This window comes from Lacerta agilis, chromosome 4, assembly GCF_009819535.1.
Source record: "Lacerta agilis isolate rLacAgi1 chromosome 4, rLacAgi1.pri, whole genome shotgun sequence".
Taxonomy (NCBI): Eukaryota; Metazoa; Chordata; class Lepidosauria; order Squamata; family Lacertidae; genus Lacerta; species Lacerta agilis.
The window spans coordinates 50,321,656-50,338,563 of record NC_046315.1 but is presented as its reverse complement, the minus strand read 5'-3'; the positions used below and the strand labels follow the sequence as shown (position 1 = coordinate 50,338,563).

At 41.4% G+C, this 16,908-nt stretch overlaps 1 protein-coding gene across 2 annotated transcripts; it reads right to left on the bottom strand.

The window, feature by feature from the left end:
• Positions 1–2,270: 2,270 nt before the first annotated feature.
• On the bottom strand, positions 2,271–15,824 carry IL10RB (interleukin 10 receptor subunit beta). Of its 2 annotated transcripts, none has more exons than XM_033146947.1 (7): positions 15,450–15,824; positions 8,014–8,143; positions 7,165–7,325; positions 5,348–5,526; positions 4,566–4,716; positions 3,468–3,610; positions 2,271–2,710 (listed from the first exon to the last, which is right to left on the bottom strand). In XM_033146947.1, the coding sequence occupies exons 1-7, from the start codon at positions 15,499–15,501 to the stop codon at positions 2,567–2,569; spliced, it is 960 nt and encodes a 319-aa protein (XP_033002838.1). In that variant the 5' UTR covers positions 15,502–15,824; the 3' UTR covers positions 2,271–2,566. The 2 variants fall into 2 exon arrangements, with proteins under 2 accessions (XP_033002838.1, XP_033002839.1); XM_033146948.1 differs by having other exon boundaries at positions 8,020–8,143; positions 15,450–15,823.
• Between the last annotated feature and the right edge of the window lie 1,084 nt (positions 15,825–16,908).

Below are 16,908 nucleotides of genomic sequence, written 5' to 3'. Positions count from 1 at the left end.
CAGTGAGCGGGGCTCGAATTTAAATGCAGTTCAATTCTGATTAGCCAAATCCTTCAGAAACACCACGAGAACTGTATAAACCAAACGTCCTCATTCAGTTGGAATACATTTGAAAGTTCTGTGATGGTCCCTTTGAGACTAAAGCACCCGTAATGAGCGAGAAGTCGAGGGGCCAAGGAAGTCTGTGTTAGCATTTTTGGAAAAGAACTAATTGCATTGTGACCGATATTGGTTTCAGGAAGAAACTTTGTTCCAGCCACCAAGTACTGGGGCTACAAAAATAGCAGCTACATAATTAATGCGCAAGAGTTCCAGGTAGCGGGAGCTTTGAGCTCCCTCTATAATGTTCCATATATTTATATGGGAAAGCACTATACAAATTTTAATAATAATAATAATTACCCATAATTCCCAATGGGGAACAACACCGACATCTGAAACATGTTAAGAATTGTGGGGAGTTTCAAAGTATTTTCCCAATAAGTTTTCTTGCACCAGTTATCTTTGCCCGTCTATTCTGTGATGAAAGTACAATTGGAAAATGAATGTCATCTGCAGGTATCTCAAAATTGTCTCCAATACAGGCATAGGTAGTAGTTGATTTAATTTCAAAGGTCAATAGCAATACGTACAAATATAAGTAGACGGTTAAATCTTCCTGCTAGATCAGAACACTATGTTGATTGTACTTTAATCATTAATATGAGTAAGGGTATGAATTGTTAAATTTGTTAGATTTGAGCATTGCATCCCAAATGTAACTATTAATCAGCTTCAGGAAGGATTGAGAGAGAACTTCTGGAAGGCTTCCATACATTTATTCAATCAAAATAGGAGGTCAGGTACCATCATTAAAAACTGAAATACATGCCAAATATTTTAAAATAAATAAATGTCCTCTTGTGCACATTTGTCATGAAACATTGCTTTGTCTCTGAAGCAGTGTGCATTTATTTCAGAACACTTATATGCATATAAGTGTTGTAATAAAACCTTGAAGTTATTTACAAAAAGAATAAAATAAAATTCTCAGTAAAAAGGCTAAAAACAACTATTTAAAACAGTAAAAAAACAATTAAGATCAACCAGCTATGCCATACAAAGTGCACTCCTACACAACCACTCAAGTAAATTCTGCAAAGTTCAGTGGGGCTTACTCCCAGGTGCATAGTACTACAGTCTAAATAAATGGAGATTACTTTCATGTATTGGAAAGAATCCAATGGACGTTTGTAGTGACTAAGGACTCGTCCACACTTCCACTTGTCCCGTGTACAAAAGCATGTGTCTGAGTGGTTTTCCACTTGTCCTGTGCTTTCTGGGCACAGATCCAAGTGATTTTGCCTTTGCTCCGCTGCTTTTCTCTGAAAACCCTGCTCTTTCGTGCTAGATCCGAACAAATGTCAATCCAGAGAAAACCCAATTTGCTCCGATTCAGTAGTAAACAGCGGGGTTTCCCAGGGAAACCGGTGTGAGACAAGCGGAAGTATGAATGAGCCCTAGGTTCTACTGAAGAGGGATTTAGGCATGTCTTGGCAAAAAAAAAAAAATCCAGCTACACATACGAGAAACTGAGCCGCTGCACAGGTCCCCCCAGGTTGAAAAGCCAAGCCCAGGAGCTATGTTTCCAGGACTCAGCAATAGCCAAAAATCATCTTGTTCAGGGACATAGTGAGACAGGACAGTGGATAGATGGCTGGCTTCAGCCTTCACTCCTCTCAGGCCCTGGCTTTGCATGCACAACACTAATTGGTGTTCATTATATAGCTAACATTCAGAACATACGGAAACATGCTACTGTGAACATATGTATCTAGCTGGATCATGCTGTGAAGACTGCAATCCCAACCCAACTCTATTTGTGTCTTTAAAAGATGCAATTGGATGCTCCAGAATAAGGTTGGGAAAGCATCTTGCAATGCAAATCGCATTGAAAACAATGCTGTGTAGATAGATGCCAGCCGTACAAGATGTACACCAGATTTATACCCAATCCAGCAAGTGAGATGCACATAGGAGTTTGCTGACAGGGATATACGTTCTTACCTAGATCCTATGTATGATGGTGTTCTTGAATACAGACACAGTTTAAAGCAAATATGGATCAGAAAACATAATACTATGGGAGCATCATTATTTTATAAATCCCAGTATGTTTCTCATAATGAATTTGAACTATTCTATACAATGCACAAATCCACTCTAATAAAAGATTTGGAACTTCACAATTTTGATATGAGTGAACTTGCTTAACTAATACTTCATTGTTCTAAAATTAAGGCTTCAATATATATAAAAATAAATCTTTAAAATAGATGTGTATTTACAAGATTCTTTAAAAATATATTATAACAGAATAAATATAGTTTTGAAAGATAATGTTCACAAAGTTAACAGTTTTAAATCTGTAACGTGCAAGGTGTATGTTGCTTCTTTGAAAGTGCCACCAACTGCCTTCAAAACACACTTTCTACTTTTTCTTCTTCCACTTTTAAGATTGTACCAGAGGCATAAAATCTGAAACTTCTTTTGGCCTAAGGATTTCTTCATGAGAACCTTGGAGCAGTCACTTTGCATTTCTCATTTGTTCCTCAGATTCATTATCATTTTTTGACTCCTCTGAAAGGACAATTATCTTGTCATAGGCCTGTTCTTCTCCTTGTGACTGAGATGCAAGAAACTGAGAACTGTAAAAAGGCTTGCTTAAAAACTGGGAGGAAAAAAAGAAGAAGAAAGATGAAGGAACTTGATCTTTTCTAATCATTCCTGCTACTTTTAAGAGACATTTTAAACCAGGCATACAAATCTATTTTCTGGCTGTCGTGAAAGACTAAAACATTAATCCAGGTGACTAACTCTCCATTACAATTCTAAGAACCTCAAAATCTCAATGCTTTTTCTTACCCTCAAGCTACAGATAGTGCACTATAAACTATTTTTGAGGTGTCAGTATCATGGAAGAAATTCTTAAACTGAAGTACAGTGGGCAAATAAATAGTAGGTATTATTCATCCATATATGGAAGAGGATCTGCATTGGGCTCAATGGAGCCATTGGATGCCCATTCCCCCCACTGGCCCCCAGCCTTATGCATATAGTCAAAGTGCACTGTTCAGTCATATCCGAAACGAGCAGCTTCTTTGTGCCTCACAAAGAGCAATTTGGAGAGATAATGGTATGTTTTGACACCGTAGAGAACTTCAGTGAGTGTCACCATCTGATGGGACATTCAGAAGAAAGGATTATCATGATACACCAATGGAGGAAAAATGACCACATTATTGCAGCTTTCCCACGATTTTTGTTTTTTTTAATTGGGCTTAAACAAACAAAAACTATAGAGGGTTCTACTTATATTTACTTATCTTGGATCTCCATGGAGAATAATTGGTTAATGGATGGATTGAGTTTTGAATTAGTTTTAGCAACAGATTCTTAAGTAAACTGTAAAGTACGAATGAACAAACCTCTATGAAATGTTGTGGTAAATAATATGAAGGTAAGAAAATGTATTTGGCCCGTCGATAAACACGTAAAATCATAAAGCAGAAGAAAGGTAACAAAGCCAACACTGGTAGTAGGATAATTGCCAGCTGCACTGTATTTATACCTATATTGGGGTGGGGGGGAGAGAGAAACTGTTAATTCCTTTTGGAGTATATAATACAGGTACATATTCTCCAACCCCTCACTTTCCTGTTTGAAAATTCAAATACTTCATAAGACATTCCACAATAAAAAAAATTACAACTAAGACAATATTTATATTTGTTGATAGAGGCAAAGAAGAAATGAAAATAAAATTTGGTCTGTTGTAAGCTTGTCTCGTTTTAGCCAGCCATTTTCAGGTGTAGAGTTCTTCTGTTTTATATAATAATTTTTTGTGCCTTCAAATCAAAGTCTGAAAGGCCTGACATATTATAGGACAAGGACCATGGGGAAAGTCCTTATGCACGTAAGCTTTTCATGTGCACCTGGACAAACTTAAATGCACTTACTAAGTGTGCTGGGTGGTTCATTCAACTGCTGGCAGCATGAGGACGCCTGCATGTTAACATTCCACTGGCATGTGAATGGGCATATGCATTAAGAACACAAGTCTAGATCAGCTCAGTGGGCATCTAGTCCTGCATCTTGTTCTCCTAGTGGCCAACCAGATGCCTATGGGAAACCTGAAAGCAGGACACAAGCCCAACAGCACTCTTCCCACTTTTGATCCCCAGCAGCTGGCATTCAGAGATATACTGCTGGACAGTGGAGAGAGAACATAGCCACTGTGTCTAATAGCCATTAAGTGTATTCAAACATGACTTGGTCAAAACCTCACACTGGCAAGCGCTGATCCTATGGCCCAAATCAGACCTTTGTTTTTGCTTCAATAGGAAGATGCCCTAATTCAGAAGGATTTATTTGTGAGTGACCATGCGTAGGACTAGCCTAGATGCTAGGCACAAATCAGTGAGGTTTCACTTTAATTCAATCAATAAGTGGGGTGTGGGGTGGAGAAAGAGTATAGACTTTTAAAATGTCCTTTATGAATAGGGATTCAATCCATTAAATATTACCATTGTCAGCTGTAGTGATACATAAAGCGTTACTCCAGTCCCCATTTTTATTTAATTCAACAATAAATGCTTGAGCCTGAAGGCAATATGTTGTCCCAGGATCCAGATCAGGTAATGTTTTAGAAGAGTGTGTTATATTCACATATCTAACCTAGTATGAAAGTAGGAAATTGACAAATGAGAATCTTAACAGCACAATCCTATCCTCCTTTCTAGGTCCTGCCCTTTACCTTAAATCCTAAGGCTATGCTTGGAAAGCTAGCTGGAGCCAACTGGCTCTGACCCACTTCCTACAAAATCTCTTATTGTTTTGTGCCACAGCTTAAGGTTTCTGTACGTCAAAAAACATATGGCAAAGGATGCTGTCCCTTTGCAACCCTTCCCAGTGATGCAAGAATAAGGTGCTAAATCCTTATCTTAGAGAGGCCTGCTTCTCCCATCCTAGTGCCCTACAAATTACTCATTACAAATCGCTACCAGTGGCACACGTCTGTACCAGTAATAGAAGGAGTTTGGATTTGATATCATGCTTTATCACTACCCGAAGGAGTCTCAAAGCAGCTCACATTCTCCTTTCCCTTCCTCCCCCACAACACATGCTCTGTAGTAGAAGAGAACAGACTCCTACTGGAAAATTTACTTAGAAACTAACGTAGCCTGGTTGACCCTGTCAGTGCTATCTAATGATCAGGTTTAAGTTTTTGAGACACAGAACTCACTAAAGCTTTCCTGTACTTGTTTATGTAGCAACATATTTAATCACCATAACAGAGTCACACTACCTGTTCACCATCATAATCTTTCTTCCAAATTCGCATCTTGTAAGCCACGAAATCATCGCCATAAAAATGTTTTATGGAATATTTGCCACCATCTCTAGGAACAAGTGGGTCTGTGATTTGTACAATCAAGACCCCAGGTCTTGTGGCTTCAGCTTTTACAGCAGGTGGTCCAATGATTGCTAAATGAAATGGAGGAAGAAAAAAGTTAACAGATTTGTTTGTTTTTACTTTGCTCTTAGATCCACTTAAATATACAACATAGCATATAATAATTTTTTTTTCACATGAAAAAGCACGAGAAAGCATTTTATGTGGAATGAAACACTAGGGAAGACCAAGGATGAGGGCAGGAAGTGGCACCTGAATAGTTCAGGCACCACAAGAACACTATGTTATTTCTGCTTTTGCTAAGAACAAAAGCAGGAGTATGGAATATTTTCATTGCCTCATCTTTTCAACTTAGTCTCTGTTGAACAGATGGATGCAGGTTCAGTTTGTTAAACATGAATAAGAATGGTTCTTAATTTTGAGGGACTGATAGTGTATGCATTAATCGACTGTGCTCTACCAAAATGCCTCTAGTTGTAAGCAGCTTCATTGCTATGTCTACTGAACCGAATTTCTATGTCCATGACTGAGAACAGGTTTCCTGTGCATTTTCCCAGGAAAAGTCTGGGATCATAGTCTACATATGTTTTTTTTTTTTTTGAAGTTTTAAGAAAGAACTAGAGGTAGCTGAGGTGCTTTGAGACGAAGTGCAGATCATTTATGATATAATGAGAAATATGATGTGCTTGATTATACTCTATCAAGCACATCATATTTCTCATTATATCATAAATGATCTGCACTTCCTCTCAAAGCACCTCAGCTACCTCTAGTTCTTTCTTAATGGATGCCTTGCGAATCGATTACCAAGAAATAATGCCCACAACTACTTTTTGGATTCAGAAAAGAAGAAATAAAACATTAAATATATACAGTCCCACTTATTCTCTGGCTCCAATAACATTTGAATGGTTTCAGAAATACCAACAAGCGAACCATCATAATATTCCGAAACTGCAATTAGTAACAATAGCTAGAGAGAAAGAATGTGAAAATGACTGTGGGGCCATGTCCCCACCCCAACCCTCCAGTATTTTGACATAGCTATTTTGACTTAGCTTTCACAAGCCTTTCTCAGTGCATTGTTCAAACACAGCAGGGAAATACCCTGCTTTTTTATTCAGAGCGTGGGTGTAGGAAGGAGAGTGCCTTCACACTAAGATCTATAGAGAAAGTTTGCAGATAGCATACAACTGTGCAAGTGGACAAATAAATGGGATCAAATTATAAAACCTTTGGGAACACCAATCGGGAAACTGTGTTTGTGGGCTTATAAAACTAGCTGCTGAAAGAGTACTTTGGATGAGGTAATCCAGATAAGTTAGATAAATGGAAACTAAAATGAAAAGTGAAACTATTCCAAAGGGCACAACAAGCCAGAGGCCCACAGAAACTGTACAAGTAAAGGAGCGGAATCCTAGGAGTGTGCCAAATCAGAGCAAAGGTTGTCCATGGGAAACCCTCGTAGCCTATGAAAAACACAGATATTTTACTAAGCCGAACATGATCTTGGAACTTAGGCACAATATCCAACATAAACTGAGCCCACAGAGCATACTTAGGTAGATTATCACCCTGTGCCTTTTTCTTTGCTTTAATTGGTCTTAACTAACCCATCACCATGATGTTGTTCTAAAGGAACCATATTGTTAAGCCAGACAAAACAACCTTTAAAAATAATATTCCAGTGAACTTGAATCGTCACTTACTGTCACTGAATGGTGTGAAGGTGATGTTTACCCAGTTTGACCGCTCCTCCTCAACTTCAGTTCTAACTCTTACAATGCAAACACCATGTATAGGGATACTTGAAATATTGCACTCTGTGACATCAGTTCTTTGGCATAAATCAGTGAACCCATTTCCATATCTGTAAAAATGCAAAGAAAATCAATGTGTTATCGAGGAAAGAATAGCTCTCTCTCTCTCTCTATCATTTCAGGCAACAATTAATTTTCTATTCTTACTCTTGTATAATCAATGCATCATTTGAAACATCTATCGTGGTATCCTTGGGCAGCTCCCAGTGCCCTTGCAGAGCCCAATAGCGATGACTGCTCTGGAGGCCCGTATCCCCCCACCCCCCAGGCTCCACACTCTGATCAGTGCTAAGTGGCTGCATCAAGCTATTCTTTAATTCCCCTTTATCCCCCTGCCCCAGCATCACTCTGGGACATAGTGAGAAATTAATAGGGTGCCTAGACCTAGCCATACCACACTTTTTAAAGCACTGCCTCTACAGCAGTCACCAGGGACCACTGATAGAGAAAGGTGCCCAACACAGGAAACTTTGGCCAAAGGCTCCATAAACCTGGAGCTGACCCTGGCACATTCCTTTTCCCCTCCCTTGCACCAAAGCATCCATGACAGGGGGAGGGGTGGCTGTGGAAGTCTCCACAACCACAAGAAGGGGGCCTCTGGGGGCGGGGGGCGGGGCAGGGAGCTAGCTGTCGACAAAGAAGATTTGCTTTATTCTATGGCCTTTGGGATGCACTTCCATAGATCATATGATTGTGCCCTTAAAATAAACTCTCAAAATTATAAGCCATTTGACTCATACATACACTTCATACTGAACTGTGTAAGTCATGCTTCCTTTGTGAAAATTAGGTGGATCCCACTGGAGAACAGTGTCGAACATAACTGAATGAAGTCTTACATTCTGGGGTTCTGGTACAATCCCCTGCACTGTAAATACAAACATGATAAGCTGTTTAAATATGTGGCCTTGAATTTCTTTCACTGGTTGGGAAAATACATTAGAACAATTGAGGATATAAATGCGGTTAATTCTTTCCTCCTACGCTTTTTCAAAAAATACAGTTTTTATTTATTTTCATGGTACAGAAGATAAATTTTGAGAAAACAATTGTTACAACAGTAAACAACAAGTAACTTGTCCTGATAAAATTACAGACTTTTATCATGCCATGTGTTACTCGGAAGTAACCCATTCTGTTACTTCCGGGTTCGGTGCGGTGCGCAACCTGAAATCGCGCAACCTGAAGCAGCCTTAACCCGAGGTATGACTGTATTCAACAAACATTTGCCATATGTTATAAAAGGAATATGAATTGTGTTTGCCCTTTGCCACTCTCACCTGGCACATTAGTTTCTCAGCCAATGCTATTGACCATAGTCTGTTATACTAAGAATCAATGTTCAGCTCATCATCGGTTTTCCAACATCTGGCTATCTCCATAAGAGTAGCAGTCAATAGAAAGGCTAAGAGGTCATCTTTAGAATAATCATGAGCAGACAGAATCCAAGTAGTGCTAGTGCAGGGGACATTTCAATTGTTTTGTTGTATACCAAGCTTATTAATCCTCCTACTCTTAAAGCAGCCTTCCCCAACTTGGTGCCCTCCAGATGTTTGGACTACAGCTCTCATAAGTTCCAGCCAGCAAGGCTGGCTAGGGTTGATGGGATTTGTAGTCTAAAACATCTGGTGGGCACCAAGTTGGCAAAGGCTGTTCTAAATCGTTACCTTACATTTGTCATTGTTGCTACTTCTTTATTAAAATGCAACCTCATCTGTATCACTTCACCTGTTGTATTATTTTTTGGTTCTGAGATTTACAGCATGATAAATTTATTCAGAAAATGAAGGTATGTAAGGAAAGTCATATTTAAATCACAGAAGGATTGAAGGAAGATGAAAGAAAACATAGGGCTATGTAATAAGGAATATTGAAAGATGGAAGAAAGCATCATATCAAGGATGTCAGAAATATAGAATATAAAAGTACCGGTAGTTAACCAGCATTACTGAATACAAAACACAGAGTAGCCAGCCCTGCCATTAGGCAGAGGGAAGCAAGAAGAAGCATACTCAGAAGAGACCAATGAATCGTGACAAATCAATGTATGTTACAGGAAAATGGAATTTGGTTAAATATTAGGAAATCTTTTTTTCACTATGACAGCAGTCTACTAAAGGCTTCAGCTGGAGGTTATCCAGAAAGGGCTAAACAAACATTACTTTGTGAAACTTTAGCATTTTTCTTAGAGTCAAGGGCTGCATAGATGTCTGAAGGGTGACTTGTAACTCCCTTTTATGATTTATGAGCTGATTTCTGTCAATACTTGCTGAAACTTTTGTTTTTTAACTAGAAGGCAGAAAACAGAGGGTTTTTTTAAAAAGTAAAATACAAGAATATGCGGTAAAATATGTTGTGAAATAGTTCAATTGCGGTCTGAAAATGCATTTGATCAGCAGTGAATTTTCAGTGAGTATCAGTTTGCTCAATCTTGTAAAATACTATGATTGTTCAAGTGCTATGACTCAAGAATGAATCATATTATATTATACCCATCAGTTTGTTCAGGGTGCATAGCTGTCCTTCCCTGTCCTTTGTATGTTTTTAAACTTATCTTAGTTGCTACAAAACTGAAACTAGAAAATGTTACATTATTTTCACAGTGGATAAAAATGATCTTCAAGAGGTATTTTAATGTTGATCTCATTATTTCAGCTCTCAGTTCAGATTCTTGCTTATAACAACTGCAGGTCATTACAATATAGCAAAAGAAATATATCTACTACCCTGATTTTATGAGGCAATTTCACTTTCTTCCTTATATCTTTCTGATCAGTTGTAGCATCCATGTGGCTTTTTATGCTACAATCAGTACCATTAAGTATGGCATAAACCAGGGCTGGGGTACCTTTTTAAAGTCTGAGGGCCACACTCCCCTTCTGGGCAACCTCCCAGGGGCCACATGCCATTGGTGGGCAGGACCAGAGGCAAAAGTGAACCCAGCAATGAATGAATTCTTCCTTTGTACAGTAGTCTAGTTTCTACACACACACACCTAGCTACCCTCCATCCAGCCAAGCAAGAAGCATTGCCACAATCTAGCAGTTTGGCATTTTTAAGTTAGCCTTTGGCAACCTGGTGATTGCACTATAACTTGCAGCTGTGCTGGTTGGGGGGCAGATGGATGTTGTAATCCAAGGTATACGAAGGCAGGTGAAGGCTGAAATTCCACTTACTGTATTTCAGCAGGATTTAAATGCATAAAATGTACCAACTACATTACTTTTCCAGTGCAAGACCATTTTAGTAAGTACTGTGAATTAACAATACTGTACAGAGCATTATACAATATTTTTGTTCACAGTGGTTTAATTACTGAGTAAAAGCAATTGCAATGTATTCTTGGTAATGCACACAAGCTGGATTTGAGAATGTGGGATTCAAAGATGTTTGGCTCTAGAATTTTCCATATGAAAGAACTTTCTACAACTACGAATGCAAGATACCTAACGGACTATTCTATGCCACTATCTGCGTAGAATAAAGAGATCCAAACTCGTCTGTTTTGCCTTACAAGTGGGAATGGAATCAGGAGTCAGCATTGTCTGGCACCTGCTGAGGCTCACACTCCAGCAGAGGGCCCCTTGTCAAGCATCACAGTCTCCCTATCCTGCTGGTTCTCTTCCTTGCTGTTGCTGCCTATCCTCATGCCCTCCCCAAGCACTGACTGAATGAGAAGGAACCGCTGCCTCCATTCATCTTTCACTCTTCCACTGGGCTGACTAGCTGGACTGACTGGTTGGACACAGAGGAAGAGAACAGATGACTGGGCAGTGGCAAGAAGGAGGCATGCCCATTTCTTGAAGGGCATCTTGCCCAAAAGCCACTATTTATTAAATCTGTATACCACTCTTCATCCTAAGATCTCAGGGTGGTTCACAGCATAAAAACATAGGATAAAAATACAAAATGCATAATAAAAACATGAAGAAAAACTAAACAAACCAGTAACCCCTGTCTCCCTTTAAAAAAAAAACCTATGAAACCCTGGAGCAAGCAGTGTTTTCAACATGACTTTCAGTAGCATGCGGCTATAACAAATAGTTAGGTGCTTGCCAGTTTACACCCTGGGCTATGAAAAAATAAGTAGTCCTAATCTCACTCCAGCCTTTGATTTGTTAACATAAGAACTGTCTTCTTGGATCAGACAGGGAGTTGATCATTCCGTCTCCAGCAGTGGACAACCAGATGCCTCTGAGAACCTTATAATCAGAGCATGATGGAAGTATCAATCCTCTTTCATTCCTTTCAGCACCTTGCTGTATCTGAACACAGGCATTCCATTCAGCTGACTTCACTGAGAAGAACCATGACTGGATTTGTTCTCCATGAATTTGTTTAATCACTTTGTAAACAGCATCTATCCGCCTATTATAGGAAAATTTCACAACTGTCAATCAGGGTGTGTGTAGTCAAAGTTTGTTATCTATGAGAAATGGATGGTTGCATCAGAACTAACAACCCTAAGATTAAAAAAAGACAGGTGGCTGTGTAGCCCATAAGAAAAATTACAAAATCCATAGTAGGGAAACATCTTTATTAAGCCAATCAAACTATCACAAGATAGTGTGCCAATGTTCAGATTTTCTAGAACTCTTCATCCAGACTATGGCAAAGAAATGAAGTGTGGGTTCATGCAGGTGCATAAAAGATGGGGAGAAACCAAAAATTAACCCTGAGGTACCAAGCCCATATACTACCTGAATCTTGATTGTATAAAAGAAGTCAGTACTGTGTGCAATCTCATATCTTCTACACAACTTCTATATGACTGTATTGTCCCAAATAGTGCAATGAGAAAATACGTTCTAATTACCGATACTGCTGTTCATTTATGAGCTGTGCACCCACAGTTATATTGGTAATAAAGGCACTTTGTTTTAGTATCATTTCTATGAAGGTATCAATCACAGCTTTCTATTGCTTAAAGTCTTGGTGTTCTTTCACATATTCTAGTGTGTTTCCTTCTAGTTTTATCAGTACACTGGACTATGGCTTGGATCCAGACTTGTATTAATGGTGATATGCCACTTCAGCAAAAGGGAATTCCCAGTCTATCTTACCACCTGTATTTCCCTAAGAACTTAAGATGAATATGCTGAGTCAGGCCATCTAATCCAGCATCCTGTTCCCACAGCAGCCAACCAGATGTGTGGGAAGCCTGCAAGTAGTAGGACGTAAGTACAACAGCACTCAGCCCACCTGTAATCCCCAGGAACTGACATGCAGAGGCATGATGAACCCAATGCCATCCAATAACAGATAAAGCATGGGTGAGTAAGGCAATGAGGCGGAGCTTTCCTGAGGAGCAGCCACCAACTGTTTTGCTTTGCTTGCTCACTGTGAATGACACAGTTGATCTCATTCCTTCCTGCTGTGTTACCCAAAGAGAGAGGATGTGTGATCAGGAAGAGACTTCCAGTCGGAAAGAATAGGTAAGGCATCAGAGGAAGTGTTGACCGCAAGTGAAAGAGGAACGCTGAACAAATATGTGGAGGCAGCAGCTACTCCAGAAAGAGGATTACTTGATCACCTGCCCTCTCTCACTGGGCAACAAGAGAATGGAGAAGAGGATTGGGCTCCTTAGGCCCAGTGCCTGTTCTTGCACCACTAACATGGAGAGCACAGGGAAGCCAGCAAATATGAGATTTCCACAACCAACCCGCTATGCTGCACTGCTGAGAGGGGGGCAAGCAACTGGGCAGAGGTGTCTATTTGTACTCTCTTTAGGCAGCTCCATGCACCTCATCCTCACTGCTGCTGTGTCCAAAGAGGATGAGTGAGAGATGGGATTGAGTAGTAACTTGTCTTGTTTGCTAACTTCCTTCCCTACCAAGCAGCACAGATCAAAGGAGAAAAAACTTGGAGGATGAGTGTGTACTCCAGGGGGCTTCATGGCTGTGTGTTTCCCCTCACCTGCATCATTCTAGATTCCAGTGCAGGTCAAAGGAAGTGAGGAGAGAGTCATATTTACTGCTTGATTGCACCAGCAACAGCTGCTGTTGAACTCCTTTTTCTTCAAACGTACAGTGACAGTGTTAAACACGTTTCTTTAAAATTGTGTGTAATGTAAGGCACAGTGTGACCTAAAAAACTGATTTAAGTTTCACGAAAGCTACAGCTGTTCCACCCAACTATGACTGGCACAGGAGTTCTGGCTATAGGGTGTGTCTGGTCACCCTCTAAGGAGGGAGACCGATTTAAATCAGTTTCCTATTGATACTTCTTTTTATGTTTCCTAAACAACGGTGCCAATCTGACTTCTAAACCATGTTAATTCTCAGCTGCTTGTAAAAAAAGCCAACAAAATTTACTGACGTGCAAAGTAATGAGCTACCTTGTTGAGAGCTGGCAGGGCAGGGAAATAAAACTGCATTCCTATGCTGGGCATGGAAGAGGACTCCCTCCTCCAGCTGTCTATTTGGTTTATTTGCCAAGCACAAAGGAGGAACAGAGCAACCTGTCCAGCAAGTCCACTTGCCTGCATGAAATGCCTGGTCACTTATGGCAACCAACGCAAAAGTGAAAAAGATCATTATTACACTTTTGTTTCATTATTACAACCAGATCCTATGTCTTTTGCTTTGGAGGACAGGTTTGAATGAACTTAAATCATAGTTAAACTAAACTATGGTTTAAATGTGAATGCACTGCATACCTATTGGTGCACACAGCTGAAACTGATGGTGCTTCACTCCTCTCCTGCTCCTAATGAGCTTCCAGGAAACAAGTTGTAGTCTAAGTTAGCATTGCTTCCAAATCCAGGCTCATTGTTTGTTTAAAAAACAACAAGGAGTCAAGAACAAACTTTTGTTATAGTTCATGGTAAAGAAACAAACCAGAACCTGAGTTCAGGTGCAACACTATGCCGGACTATGGCTTAGTTCTCAGCAGCAGCAGCAAGACCCACAGAAGAAGCGCCCTGTGCAAAAACACCCCTATGTGTTTCTGAGGCTCCGTGTATACACACTGTCAGTGTGTGTATCAGCATGTGTGCACAGCAGGCTACGACAACAAACCATTGCTTGGGAGCCTCCAATCTGCCTTTGATCTCACCCCCACCCACCTTTTCCCCATTTTAATAGTACAAATTCTACAAACACCTTCCATATCTCCTCAGAATCATTTCTCCTGCATGTTCCCCATCTTACCTTAATGGCACATGTTAATTTATCATTAATAACTATATCCCACACCTCTTTATACCATTACAGTGGTACCTCCAGTTGCAGACGGGATCTGTTCCGGAGGTCCGGTTGGATCCCAAAGTTTCCGCAACCTGAGGACCGCTTCTGCGCATTCACGCTTGGCGAAACCCAGAAAAATACTTCTGGGTTTGCCATGTTCGCATCCTGAAGTTTACGTAACCAGAGGGTTACATAATGCGAGGTACTACTGTATTCCATTTTATATTCTGCTTGCCCCTTCCACTTTCTAGCTATAATAACTCGTGCTGCTGTCAATAAATTTGTGAGCAAGTGCTTCATAGCCTGCAAACCTTCCACCCCATCATAAGTAATGCTACCTCTGGACCTTTGGTCACTTTTAACCCAGTGATTTCTGTTATCTCCTTAAACACCCCTTGTACCCCAAAATGTACATATTTACACCCCCACCACATGTGAACATAATTCCCAGTTGTCAGCCAACCCCTCCAACATAATATTGAATATTCCTTGTTTATTTGATTTCATTTGACCAGTGTTAAATACCTTCTCCAAACTAATTTATGATAATTTTATTTTATTCCTATATAGGCATTTTCAATGTACCGGTACATTTCACCCATAATTTCCTCCAGCTTTGACTATCTATCTGCCTTGTCGTCTCCTTTCCCCACACCTCTTCTAATTGATCTTCTTGATCCTCCATTTCTACTAATATTTTATAAATCTCACTGGTTCCCTCGGCCACGCCTTCTGATGACTCCGGGCTTGCCATAGGTCCGGAAAATCCCCGGCTATGCGGCTGTGTCAGGAATGTTACTTTTTGAAATATGGCAACCTCGGACGACTGCTGATGCGAGGGCGGCAGCCGGACACGTGAGCGGGAGGCCGCGCGGAGGCGCAGAGAAATCTCGCCCCAATTCCGAGGAAAAACAGCAGCTTCTTGGCCGGCCGCTCCCACAAGTAAGCCCGGGAAGCCCTGGACGAGAGGAGCTGCCCATTCCTTACCTGACCAGAAGAGGCAGCTGCAAATGAGGTAGGGCCAGCCTCGTGGGTCCATCTCCCGTCCACGCAAGGCTCGCTTCCCGAGGGGGCCGTCGATGCCCCCCGACCCCGACCCCTGCAGAACTCGCCTGGGCGGAATCCTCCGTAAGGCGCCCGCACGGCTCTCTCGGCGCGGCTCAGTCACGTTCGGGCGCCTCCTCCTCCGACCTCTCCCTTCTCCTTTCTGCGCTTGGCTCCCCTCATAGCCCCAAAACCGCGTCGCCTCAGCCCAGCGTGGCCACTTCCTCGCGCTAGCTGTCTGGAAGCAGCCCAGGTGAACCTCGCTCCCCGGACGAAACACGCGGGAACTCCCGCCTCCCGACGCTGCACTGGGAGGCGGGAGGCAGCGCCCGGGCTCCTCTCCTTGCAGCGCAGCCACGCCCTCGGCGCCCCTGGCGAGACAACAGCGCCGAGCAAACGTTGCAGGTGCTACTGCTGCTGCTGCGTATCCCTTTCATAGGCCGAGTCCACGGCCATGGAGCCCGCTCAGGAAGTGTTGTGGCACCCAGGAGTCCTTAAGAGGAATCATTCTCATTTGCCTCTCTTGCCTCAAGCCATCACATTCTGTGAACGCAGGGAGCAAAATAAGATAAAGGTAAAGGGACCCCTGACCATTAGGTCCAGTCGTGTCTGAGTGGTTGCGGCACTCATCTCGCGTTACTGGCCGAGGGAGCCGGCGTACAGCTTCCAGGTCATGTGGCCAGCATGACAAAGCCGCTTCTGGCGAACCAGAGCAGCGCACGGAAACACCGTTTACCTTCCCCCCGGAGCGGTATCTATTTATCTACTTGCACTTTTGACATGCTTTCGAACTGCTAGCTGGGCAGGAGCTGGGACCGAGCAACAGGAGCTCACCCCATCGCTGGGATTCGAACCGCCGACCTTCTGATCAGCAAGTCCTCGGCTCTGTGGTTTAACCCACAGCGCCACCCGCGTCCTCAAAATAAGATCGGAGACTGTTTTTCATAGCCAACTCATCACAAGCCCCTCATAATTAGATATCCCCATGTGAACAAACTGACAGGTATGAAACAACACTGAATTTATTAAAACCAATTCGTCCGTCCTCAATCAAGAACATAAGAAGAGACCAACTGGATCAGGCCCAAGGCCCATCTAGTGCAGCATCTGTTCTCACATTGCTCAGCCAGAAGCCTAATTGAGGAGCTCACAAACAGGACCCGACTGCAGCCAAGCTTTGGCCACTTGTGATTCTTAGTGAATGGTGTTCAGAAGCATACTCTACTGATGCACAGACCACTATGACCACAATGTTAAGAAAATAAGATAAGTTTTATTAAGATTTAAGTGTTTTTTCTTTGTATTATTGTTTTATTGTTTGTATGTATGTTTGTTTGTTTGTAGATGTGTTATTGGTTAAAACTAATAAAAATTTATATATTTTTTTTAAAAGAAAGAAAAT